The 12,970-nt window shown below is 41.7% G+C and overlaps 1 protein-coding gene across 1 annotated transcript in view; it reads right to left on the bottom strand.

The window, feature by feature from the left end:
- The window catches only part of LOC138853244 (golgin subfamily A member 6-like protein 22), a 29,105-nt gene extending 19,406 nt beyond the window's left edge, over positions 1 to 9,699 (bottom strand). The window contains exons 1-4 of the mRNA XM_070088955.1: positions 9,640 to 9,699; positions 5,850 to 5,984; positions 2,006 to 2,123; positions 913 to 1,425 (exon numbers count right to left, since the gene is read on the bottom strand). Of these exons, the coding sequence (XP_069945056.1) occupies positions 913 to 1,425; positions 2,006 to 2,123; positions 5,850 to 5,984; positions 9,640 to 9,684 (811 nt within the window). The 5' untranslated portion in view covers positions 9,685 to 9,699. The remainder of the gene's footprint in view (positions 1 to 912; positions 1,426 to 2,005; positions 2,124 to 5,849; positions 5,985 to 9,639) is intronic.
- Between the last annotated feature and the right edge of the window lie 3,271 nt (positions 9,700 to 12,970).

Below are 12,970 nucleotides of genomic sequence, written 5' to 3' on the forward strand. Positions count from 1 at the left end.
TGGGTGAAAACTGAGAGGAAGTAGGTATTGAGAATTTCACACATATCCTTATCACTGTCAGTGATCTGACCAGAGTTACTCTTAAGTGGGCCAATCTTGTCCCTAATCTTACTTCTGTATACCTGAAAGAACTCTTTTGGGTTAGTCTTTGAATCCCTTGCGACCTTAGCCTCATAATCCCTTTTCGCTTTTCTTATTCCTTTCTTTATTTATCTCTTTAATTGAATATATTGATTTCTTAACTGCCCATCCCCTCTTTTGATACGCCTATATATGCCTCTCTCTTGACCAATGAGATGTTTTAATCTATTGTTCATCCATTTGGGATCATTTTTGTTAGATCTAATTTCCCTACTCGGAACAAAAGTTGTCTGGGCAGCTAGAACTATGCTCTGAAAAACGTCATATTGGCAACCAAGATCACCTTCCTGACCCACAGTCAGGACATCCCAATTTAGCCCACCCAGGTAATTTTTCAGTCCCATGAAGTCGGCCAAGCAAAAATCTGGGTCCCCAATGGAAATAAGTCACTCTGTCTGACTTTTTTGGGTTATCCCAGGTTCTCTACACATATGCTGCTATGTATGATAATTCTATGTAACTGTATTTGTGTATACCTGAATAAACTTACTTACTTACTTATTGCAGTTATCTGGGTAATTCCATGATATATTGAAACTAAGTGATTTGTGATCACTTTCCCCAAGCTCATCATTAACCTCAAGATTATTAATTAGTGAATCTTTGTTGGCAAGAACCATATATATACATGTATATATATATATATATATATATATATATATATATATATATATATATATATATATATATATATATATATATATATATATATATATATATATATATATATATATATATATATATATATATATATATATATATATATCTTACCTTTCTTAGGGCTTGTGTCGTCACCAAAATTACTGTTACGTATATGATTTCTGATTTTTTCCTCTTTACAAGTTTCTTTTACTTTTTGCTCTTCTTTCCGTTTTCCCCCTTCCTCTTCCTGTTTTCCTTCCTCTTCTCCCTGCTTTCCTCTTCCTTCTTCTTTTCCCTCTTCGTCTTGATTTTCTTCCTGTTTTTTTTCTTTCTCTCTCTGCATTCCGCCCTCGCTTTCCTGCATTCTTACCTCTTCTTCCTGCTTATTTTCCACTTCTTGTTTTCTTCCCTCTTCATTTAGCTTATTCTCTTCTTCCTTTCTTCCCCTTTCTTTCTGCTGTCTTCCGTCTTCTTCCAGCTTTCCATCCTCTTCATCTTGCCTTTTTCCCTTTTCTTTCGTATCTTCCTCCTTTCTTCCTGTATTTCCTTCCTGGTGTTGTCCTAGTACATCAGTGGTCTTGAGACCCAGCATCACTGGACGGTCTTTCTCCTGCTCACTCGCTGCTTGTCCCGCCACCGAAGCTACAAAGAAACACTTAAGTTATTCCTAATTTGTGAAACATTTTCTATGAATGCTTTTTCCTTTCAAAGAAAATGTATTTTCTGTATAATATTTGGATAAGTTTTAACATTCAAAAAACTTCAAGCTGAAACCGTAATAAGCGACTGCCAGTGACTGAACAGAAGAATGCAAGGGGGTTAGGTAAGGTTCGTCAGGAATCAGGACAAATGTTTCGTGACGCGGGTCTTAGTCAGATGATGACCCGCCTTTGGAGCTTTTGGTCATCTGACCGAGGCCTTCCGCTGGCTTACCGGTCCACCCCTTTAAAAATTATGGTCATTTATAACCAGTCTGTCTATATGGACGGGGATTCGAACAGTGGTCCTTTTATATAGATGGCCCATAGCATGGACACAGTTCGAGTCCACGGTCACTATCCTTCTTATTCATTAATTATAGTTAATTAGGTACAATTATAACTATTTAGGTACAAGTACACATAAGTACAGTTGCACCAGTTCATGTGACTACAACTATCATACAAAATAACATATGTGTAAATTACCTAGGATCATTATGAAGAAAAAGAATCAGTCCAACCTTTGGTGGCGAGGGCCAGCACAGTGTGTTCCAGTGTCCTGACGTGTTCCGTGCAGCACAAGACTTTATCCAGCTGGTTCTTAAGGGCCACCACCCCCTCGTTTAGCTCCCTTGCTGACTACCAGAAAGAGGGGGGGGGGAATTAAGGTACAGTAGTAGCTGGTCTTACACCTGTCAGGCGAATTGTTCCAACAGTTGATTTGTATATAAATAATTATATTGGTAAGAGGAGAGGCCGTGTCTTGAATCATGACTCTTGAATTTAATGTGTTCGACTACGGAGATCAGACGTTGTAAATCTGCTGGTGTTCAGCAGTAGCACAAGAGACATGCAGCAGCACGGTACAAGCAGTAGCACGGTACAAGCAGTAGCACGGTACAAGCAGTAGCACAAGAGACATGCAGCAGCACGGTACAAGCAGTAGCACGGTACAAGCAGTAGCACACGAGACATGCAGCAGCACGGTACAAGCAGTAGCACACGAGACATGCAGCAGCACGGTACAAGCAGTAGCACGGTACAAGCAGTAGCACGGTACAAGCAGTAGCACGGTACAAGCAGTAGCACACGAGACATGCAGTAGCACGGTACAAGCAGTAGCACACGAGACATGCAGCAGCACGGTACAAGCAGTAGCACACGAGACATGCAGCAGCACGGTACAAGCAGTAGCACGGTACAAGCAGTAGCACGGTACAAGCAGTAGCACGGTACAAGCAGTAGCACGGTACAAGCAGTAGCACGGTACAAGCAGTAGCACACGAGACATGCAGCAGCACGGTACAAACAGTAGCACACGAGACATGCAGCAGCACGGTACAAGCAGTAGCACGGTACAAGCAGTAGCACACGAGACATGCAGCAGCACGGTACAAGCAGTAGCACACGAGACATGCAGTAGCACACGAGACATGCAGTAGCACGGTACAAGCAGTAGCACACGAGACATGCAGCAGCACGGTACAAGCAGTAGCACACGAGACATGCAGCAGCACGGTACAAGCAGTAGCACACGAGACATGCAGCAGCACGGTACAAGCAGTAGCACACGAGACATGCAGCAGCACGGTACAAGCAGTAGCACACGAGACATGCAGTAGCACACGAGACATGCAGTAGCACGGTACAAGCAGTAGCACACGAGACATGCAGTAGCACGGTACAAACAGTAGCACACGAGACATGCAGTAGCACGGTACAAACAGTAGCACACGAGACATGCAGTAGTACGGTACAAGCAGTAGCACACGAGACATGCAGCAGCACGGTACAAACAGTAGCACACGAGACATGCAGCAGCACGGTACAAGCAGTAGCACACGAGACATGCAGCAGCACGGTACAAGCAGTAGCACACGAGACATGCAGTAGCACGGTACAAGCAGTAGCACACGAGACATGCAGCAGCACGGTACAAGCAGTAGCACACGAGACATGCAGCAGCACGGTACAAGCAGTAGCACACGAGACATGCAGTAGCACGGTACAAGCAGTAGCACACGAGACATGCAGCAGCACTGTACAAGCAGTAGCACGGTACAAGCAGTAGCACACGAGACATGCAGCAGCACGGTACAAGCAGTAGCACACGAGACATGCAGCAGCACGGTACAAGCAGTAGTGCAGGGAACAAACAGTAGCACAAGCAGTAACAAGTCGCCATCATTGCTACTTTAAAACAGAAGTCACAACAGCGTGGCTCGAAGAATTCACAACCAACTCTCATTACGGTGAGAAGACTTGAGACGACATTTCCATCCCTCCTGCACCATTATAAAATCCAGACTGCGTAATGGTCCTCGTAATTAGATGATGGTGTAAGGTGGACCGAAACGTCGCCTGACGTTCCTAGATAATAACCGCACGTTTATTACATTTTCATTTTTAATTCATAAAAAAAGTGTATAAGTTTAGGAACAATATATTTTTATTGAATAAGGGAGTAACAAATGTGTTTATCGTGATTTTACTGCACTCACTTAATTGTAGTGCAGGGGTCGGTTCATATTATTATTATAATCAAAAAGAAGCGCTAAGCCACAAGGGCTATACAGCTGGATCGGTTCATAGCTCCTGGCCTTGGCAATGTTTGAATGTAAAGAACTTTATCAAGTCATAATTAAGCGTTACTTAGACTTTTAACTTTTGCCGCCAAAGCGGCAGTTTATTGTGCATCCCAGCCATCCTATGGACAGCAACTTGCAATGTGAACTGACTGACTGATGTTGTAGTGGCCAGGCTTAGGCTTGGTTACAAGTACTGACTGATGTTGTAGTGGCCAGGCTTAGGCTTGGTTACAAGTACTGACTGATGTTGTAGTGGCCAGACTTAGGCTTGGTTACAAGTACTGACTGATGTTGTAGTGGCCAGGCTTAGGCTTGGTTACAAGTACTGACTGATGTTGTAGTGGCCAGGCTTAGGCTTGGTTACAAGTACTGACTGATGTTGTAGTGGCCAGGCTTAGGCTTGGTTACAAGTACTGACTGATGTTGTAGTGGCCAGGCTTAGGCTTGGTTACAAGTACTGACTGATGTTGTAGTGGCCAGGCTTAGGCTTGGTTACAAGTACTTCTGGCAGTTTGGCAGACACACAGAAGATGATCAAACTAAATGTAAATTATGTGATCAGGCATATGGTCACTGTCTTGAACACTATGTGCTTAATTGTCCACTTATTGAGGAATACAGAGACAGACAGTATAATAACCTATGTGACATGTCAAGATATCTTATTAATGAAAATAAGATACCAGATATACTAAGCAAATTTCCTAAATTTGCTTTGTATAAATTTGCTTGTAACAGATAACTGAACTGTAGATATGTAGATATAAACCCATATGTACACCTGTTAACCCTTTTGTGGCCTAGTTCCTAGGCCTTTTGTCCACAGGATGGATATGGGGTGCAAAATAAACTAGCCACTTCGGTGGCAAAATCTAATCTAATTCTGTGGACAGTAGTGGCCAGTTTATTGTGCATCCCAGCCATCTTGTGGAGGATAGTGGCCATTTTATTATGCACTCCATCCATCATGTGGACGGTAGCACCCGAGCCCGGAAACTAGGCCCCAAAGATTTATGTTTACAAAAATCTCATCTGTTGCAGGCAAATTTAGGATAATTGTTTAATATCATTAATAAGATGCCTCAGCATATCACATAGATCATTTTACCATCTTTATATTCTTCAATAAGTGGACAATGAAGCACATAGGGACCGTAATGCTGACCATATACACTGCAATTAGTTAGATCATCATGTGTGTGTGTGCTTACAAACAGATTTTTGAGGTGAAAAAGAGTGCTTTAGAACCGATCTATGGCCGAAATGCTCTGCATAACCAAGAGGGTTTCCTGAAATCTGTGTAACGTGTTGTGTGTTCTTATAGCATTTGCACAATGTTTTTACTGGAAAGAAGCATTTTCATTCTTAAGTGTCACTACTACTGTATTTACTAGGACATGCAAATTCCTTAGGGATCAAACAGTGCCTGGGAATGAGTGGTAACCAGGTTTGATCCAAGGTATTAGAGGGTAGATCTGATTCCCTGCATCAAGGCACCTCCCTTAAAGGGATTAGCAAGAGTTTGTTTAGAAAAACTTGTCGGTATTTATAAACAAGGTTTAGAGTACTTTCCAGTTAACTGACTTATCAACATGAGTATGTTATTAAAAAAGTACTCAGTAAGCGCTAAAACCGTTGTGGGTTACAGAGTGTCTGGGGAACGGCAGGTAATAGGGTTTAATTTATAGAGAATAACTTAAATTCCTTGGACCAAGAGCCTCTGACGATCAACAAGACAGGCTCTTTGAAGGACACGGAAGGTGTGGTCATCACCCACCTCGACACACAGTTGCAACGATGGTTTGCTAGAGTTGACACCGTCGCAAGAATCCCGGTGAGAAGCGTGGACGTTGAGCAGACACACGCCCACCCACGCCCACAACAATGCCGCGCCCATAACTGTCGTGTGTATCTGCGAGGAAGAGAGTGACGGACGTGAAAGACGATCCTTTCTGACGTTCAGTGAAGTACACCATACACCAGTGTTATGATATATACAGCACCTTTACAAAATTCAATGTATTTCAAAGGACCTAAAATCTGGAACACCCTACCTGAAAACTCTAGAACTGCAGACACATTCATCACTTTCAAAACTACAGTTAGAAAACATCTTATCTCCCTGATACACCCCGACAACTAATTACATGATAATCACCTGGTGGTTCACAATTACACTCACCCACTGACTATAAACACAGAAATACTAATCTTAATCTTAAAATAATGAATCCTAACTAGTCATAAGTTTGCTTATGATACTCCAATATAGACACTATGAATTGTGCCAAAACAAAAGCATTCACATTGCTAAACTCACATTATTATTATTATTATTATAATCAAGGGGGAAGCGCTAAACCCGGAGGATTATACAGCGCCTGGGGGGGGATGTGGAAGGCATTCAGGCTTAATTCGGGGAACTGGAGCACAGATCCAATTCCCTAAATCAAGAGCCCCTCACCAACATCAAGGAACCTTCCTTGAGGGGCTAAACTCACAAATTATAATGTAGTCACTTAACCTTAATACCATAATCTGTAAGGATTTAATGTTAAGAATTAATCTAAGTCTGCTCGAAATGCCTAGCCATGTTAGGTGTCCTAGTGGCCCCCTCTGTAATTAGTATTTTATAACATGTAAACCACACAATACCCAAAACCTGTAAACCCCACATTGTAACCCTTATAGAGAATAAACTTGAACTAAATTGAATTGAATTTGGGGGAGGGGGACGGGATGAGAGGCAGTCAGGCTCGAATCAAGGAATCGGTAATTAAGTTCTATTCCATACCTGAACACTCCCTCAGCGGTCTCAATGAACCTTTCTCCAACATACTGCCATTCATGTCCACGGTATAGATATCGGAAATAAAACATATGAAGGTTACTAACTTTGAAATACTGTGATTAATCTATGATACATACAGCAGTGGTAAGAAAGAGTCAATAGACATAATAAATATACAATAGATCTAGAATGAAGAATAACTCACAATATTAGACATACGTAGAGAGAGAGAGAGGTCATATGCGCAGATATATTTTTCATTCAATTTAAGCCTAGAATCATAAGTATACTGTATATATGTTGGTAGAATTACCAACAATATGTAAAGTAAAAGGACACAAGTGCAACTAATGTGACATATTATTGTGGCAACGTTTTGTTATGGAAGAACAATTAACTTGCAAGTTAATTGTTCTACCATATTGTATTACTACTACTACTATAACTTATATCATTACTACTACTACTACTACTACTACTACTACTACTACTACTACTACTACTACTACTACTACTACCACTAGTATTGCACCTCACTCTAAGCCTATATATACACTCTGTGTTCATGTATTGTTTGTAACGGCTTGTTAAAGCTCCTGGAGAGCGAAACGTTGCCACAATAAAATGTCACATTAGTTGCACTTGTGTCCTTTTACTTTACAAAGGTATACTAGTCATCCTGTGCTCTACCAGAAAGTGCTCTGTGCTCTACCAGAAAGTGCTCTGTGATCTACCAGAAAGTGCTCTGTGATCTACCAGACAGTGCTCTGTGATCTACCAGACAGTGCTCTGTGATCTACCAGACACTGCTCTGTGATCTACCAGAAAGTGCTCTGTGCTCTACCAGAAAGTGCTCTGTGATCTACCAGAAAGTGCTCTGTGCTCTACCAGAAAGTGCTCTGTGATCTACCAGAAAGTGCTCTGTGCTCTACCAGAAAGTGCTCTGTGATCTACCAGAAAGTGCTCTGTGATCTACCAGAAAGTGCTCTGTGATCTACCAGAAAGTGCTCTGCGATCTACCAGAAAGTGCTCTGTGATCTACCAGAAAGTGCTCTGTGATCTACCAGAAAGTGCTCTGTGATCTACCAGAAAGTGCTCTGTGATTTACCAGACAGTGCTCTGTGATCTACCAGAAAGTGCTCTGTGATCTACCAGACACTGCTCTGTGATCTACCAGAAAGTGCTCTGTGATCTACCAGAAAGTGCTCTGTGATCTACCAGAAAGTGCTCTGTGATCTACCAGAAAGTGCTCTGTGATCTACCAGAAAGTGCTCTGTGATCTACCAGAAAGTGCTCTGATCTACCAGAAAGTGCTCTGTGATCTACCAGAAAGTGCTCTGTGATCTACCAGAAAGTGCTCTGTGATCTACCAGAAAGTGCTCTGTGATCTACCAGAAAGTGCTCTGTGATCTACCAGAAAGTGCTCTGTGATCTACCAGAAAGTGCTCTGTGATCTACCAGAAAGTGCTCTGTGATCTACCAGAAAGTGCTCTGTGATCTACCAGACAGTGCTCTGTGATCTACCAGACACTGCTCTGTGATCTACCAGAAAGTGCTCTGTGATCTACCAGAAAGTGCTCTGTGATCTACCAGAAAGTGCTCTGTGATCTACCAGAAAGTGCTCTGTGATCTACCAGACAGTGCTCTGTGATCTACCAGACACTGCTCTGTGATCTACCAGAAAGTGCTCTGTGATCTACCAGAAAGTGCTCTGTGATCTACCAGAAAGTGCTCTGCGATCTACCAGAAAGTGCTCTGTGATCTACCAGAAAGTGCTCTATGATCTACCAGAAAGTGCTCTGTGATCTACCAGAAAGTGCTCTGTGATCTACCAGAAAGTGCTCTGTGATCTACCAGAAAGTGCTCTGTGATCTACCAGAAAGTGCTCTGTGATCTACCAGAAAGTGCTCTGTGATCTACCAGAAAGTGCTCTGTGATCTACCAGAAAGTGCTCTGTGATCTACCAGAAAGTGCTCTGTGATCTACCAGAAAGTGCTCTGTGATCTACCAGAAAGTGCTCTGCGATCTACCAGAAAGTGCTCTGTGATCTACCAGAAAGTGCTCTATGATCTACCAGAAAGTGCTCTGTGATCTACCAGAAAGTGCTCTACCAGAAAGTGCTCTGTGATCTACCAGAAAGGGCTCTGTGATCTACCAGAAAGTGCTCTGTGATCTACCAGAAAGTGCTCTGTGATCTACCAGAAAGTGCTCTGTGATCTACCAGAAAGTGCTCTGTGATCTACCAGAAAGTGCTCTGTGATCTACCAGAAAGTGCTCTGTGATCTACCAGAAAGTGCTCTGTGATCTACCAGAAAGTGCTCTGTGATCTACCAGAAAGTGCTCTGTGATCTACCAGAAAGTGCTCTGTGATCTACCAGAAAGTGCTCTGTGATCCAGAAAGTGCTCTGTGACCTACCAGAAAGTGCTCTGCGATCTACCAGAAAGTGCTCTGTGATCTACCAGAAAGTGCTCTGTGATCTACCAGAAAGTGCTCTGTGATCTACCAGAAAGTGCTCTGTGATCTACCAGAAAGTGCTCTGTGATCTGCCAGAAAGTGCTCTGTGATCTACCAGAAAGTGCTCTGCGATCTACCAGAAAGTGCTCTGTGATCTACCAGAAAGTGCTCTGTGATCTACCAGAAAGTGCTCTGTGATCTGCCAGACACTGCTCTGTGATCTACCAGACAGTGCTCTGTGATCTGGTAGAAAGTACTCTGCGATCATTTAACAAAGTACTCTGCGGTCTACCAGAATACAGTACTCTAGACAGGCTCTACCAGAAAATATTCTGCACTGTACACAGCCGACGTGTTGCCACCCATGATCTACGATAACTTCACACAGTGGTTGTAGCTACTGTATATTTTGTAGCCAGTTAAATACAGCAACAGATTTCGTTAATGCCAATTAAAATATGAATTCGTGTCCACCTTACGAATAATGAACCCTCTAGCCTAGAGTAAGGCTGGTGACCCTCACTCCCCACCTCCCTGGACACGACTGACGTCTTCATATAAGCTTCCTGCTTCGTCAGCCTTCCGTCTTAAGTGGACTTGGGTTTTCGCATTGGTTGGTTGGTTAGTTTCTTGGGTTTAAAGCCTATCTACTACACGAGGAATTGCGTTTATTGTAATAAGGTTAGGTAAGTTTTCTAAGGTTCTTTTGATACAAAATTATTATTTTTTTCATTAACATAAATGAAAAAATATATATTTTTAAACGTATAAGAGAAATTTTTTAGAAAGAACTTAATTTTAAATGAGTTTTTGCTAACTGGCCAATTTTACCTATTCGACACTAATATATATATATATATATATATATATATATATATATATATATATATATATATATATATATATATATATATATATATATATATATATATATATATATATATATATTATGTATATAAAATATATTTACATCTGACATTCCCGTGTTCAATAAGTCTACCCATCAGTATATTGTTTCTGTCTCGCGATTTATATCTAGTTGAGCACTGTCAGGTAGAGCTTGTGACTCGTTGTTAAGGGACGGAGGATCGAGCCTCCACAGCTCCTTCTGCTGAGTACCCACGTGGATTTTGCACTTTATATAAAAATTATTTCTTTAATAATCCAAATTTTAACAAAAATAGGATGTGCGGATTGAAACTCTACTTTCAGCATGATGTAGTTTGTTGCATACCTGGAATATACCTGGAGAGGGTTTCAGGGGTCAACGTCCCCGCGGTTCGCTTTAAGACCAAGCCTCGTGGTGGATCAGGGTCTGATCAACCAGGTTGTTACTGCTGGCTGCACGCAACTGACGTACTGACTGCACGCAACTGACTGTCCAGCGCCTTCTTGAAGACAGCCAGGGGTCTACTGGTAATCCCCCTTATGTATGCTGGGAGGCAGTTGAACAGCCTTGGGCCCCGGGCACTTAATGTGTTGTCTGTCAGTGTACTCGTGGCGCCCCTGCTTTTCATTAAGAGAATGTTGCATCTCCTGCCGAGTCTTTTGGTTTCACAGGGAGTGACTTTCGTGTGCAAGTTTGGTACTAATCCCTCTAAGATTTTCCAAGTGTATATTATCATGTATCTCTCTCGCCTGCGTTCCAGGGAATACAAATCAAGGGCCTTCAATCGTTCCCAGAAATACTATTCGTTTGTATTAGAGTAATTATGGGTATTCTAGCAAGAAAGTTAGGCCGCGGCTGACCTTTCTTCACTCTCACCTTGATGCCAGTGAAGGTTCTTGAGCCAAGAGGTGGGACTTACACTTACCTTCCATGGAAAAACCATAATGACCTCCCATTCTACATGGTCTGTATGAGCCCTACGGGTTTAGGAGTTCCCCTGAATAGAATAAAAATATTCTCCGTGCAGTGTTTCCTTAAGGTACCTGCTATCTAATTTTTACCTGTCAGTAAAAATAGGTACCTGGGTGTTAGTCGACTGGTGTGGGTCGCATCCTGGGACAAAACTGACATAATTTGCCCGAAATGCTCAGCATAACAACCGGCTTTCTATATAGTATTATATTATTTATGTCAGCTAGGACTGTATACCTTGTACATGTACTGGTAGAAATAAAGATTATTATTATTATTATTATTATTATTATTATTATTATTATTATTATTATTATTATTATTATGGACAATATGATCGTTGTGGCAGTGTTGAATGCTGTATATAAGACATGATACAATGGTCCAGGAAGACACTGGAGGTTGGATCATACGCTGAACTGAACATATAAACACTGCCTTATGATGCACTTTAATTGACCTAACCTCCCTAAGGTCATCTTCATGAAGAATATTAATCAAGGTTAATCTTCGTCGGATTAAACACTGGAGAAGCTTCACCAACGTGTACTCTTCACTTGAAGGACAGTGTTATGCTAGAGCTCTCTTAGGAAGCCAAAGTGAGAATGTTCCAACCTGAGACAGCGCGAAGCCCTTGAAGAATAGTAGAACACTGCAGACGAGAGAGTAATAACCCACATTGTACCACACTGTTGGAAGTCTACGGCGTCGCTGAAGAATTACGATCATATTGAGTATGGCAGAGAAAGTTGCTTTACCGTCCATTGACATGAGCCCATGAACCTCCTCACTTGACCTAATAATTGCTCCTTTTAATTCTGCCAGTTTTCCTCCTTCACATTATCTTCCTCCCATTTTCTTCATTTCCTCCCTTCTCTTTCTTCCATTCATTGTTCCTTATATTACTGGACCGGGCCTCGAGGGTGTTGACACCAGGAACACCCTCCAGGAAAATCAACATATATATATATATGTATATATATATATATATATATATATATATATATATATATATATATATATATATATATATATATATATATATATATATATATATATATATATATATATATATATATATAATCAGGTGAATAAGGTTGGGTCAGGTCTAGTAAGGTCAGGTGTTGGTGCTTGTGAAGTAGAATTAATTCAACGAAGGTATCTAATATGCTAAAGCTTCTATAGTACTGGGTCACTGTGTCTGTAATTCTGGGTCACTGTGTCTGTAATTCTGGATCACCGTGTCTGTAGTTCTGGGTCACTGTGTCTGTAATTCTGGATCACCGTGTCTGTAGTTCTGGGTCACTGTGTCTGTAATTCTGGGTCACTGTGTCTGTAATTCTGGATCACCGTGTCTGTAGTTCTGGGTCAGTGTGTCTGTAATTCTGGATCACCGTGTCTGTAGTTCTGGGTCAGTGTGTCTGTAATTCTGGATCACCGTGTCTGTAGTTCTGGGTCAGTGTGTCTGTAATTCTGGATCACCGTGTCTGTAGTTCTGGGTCAGTGTGTCTGTAATTCTGGATCACCGTGTCTGTAGTTCTGGGTCAGTGTGTCTGTAATTCTGGATCACCGTGTCTGTAGTTCTGGGTCAGTGTGTCTGTAGTTCTGGGTCAGTGTGTCTGTAGTTCTGGATCACCGTGTCTGTAGTTCTGGGTCAGTGTGTCTGTAGTTCTGGGTCAGTGTGTCTGTAGTTCTGGGTCAGTGTGTCTGTAGTTCTGGATCACCGTGTCTGTAGTTCTGGGTCAGTGTGTCTGTAGTTCTGGGTCAGTGTGTCTGTAGTTCTGGGTCAGT

This window comes from Cherax quadricarinatus, chromosome 26 (genome assembly GCF_038502225.1).
Source record: "Cherax quadricarinatus isolate ZL_2023a chromosome 26, ASM3850222v1, whole genome shotgun sequence".
NCBI classification, from domain to species: domain Eukaryota; kingdom Metazoa; phylum Arthropoda; class Malacostraca; order Decapoda; family Parastacidae; genus Cherax; species Cherax quadricarinatus.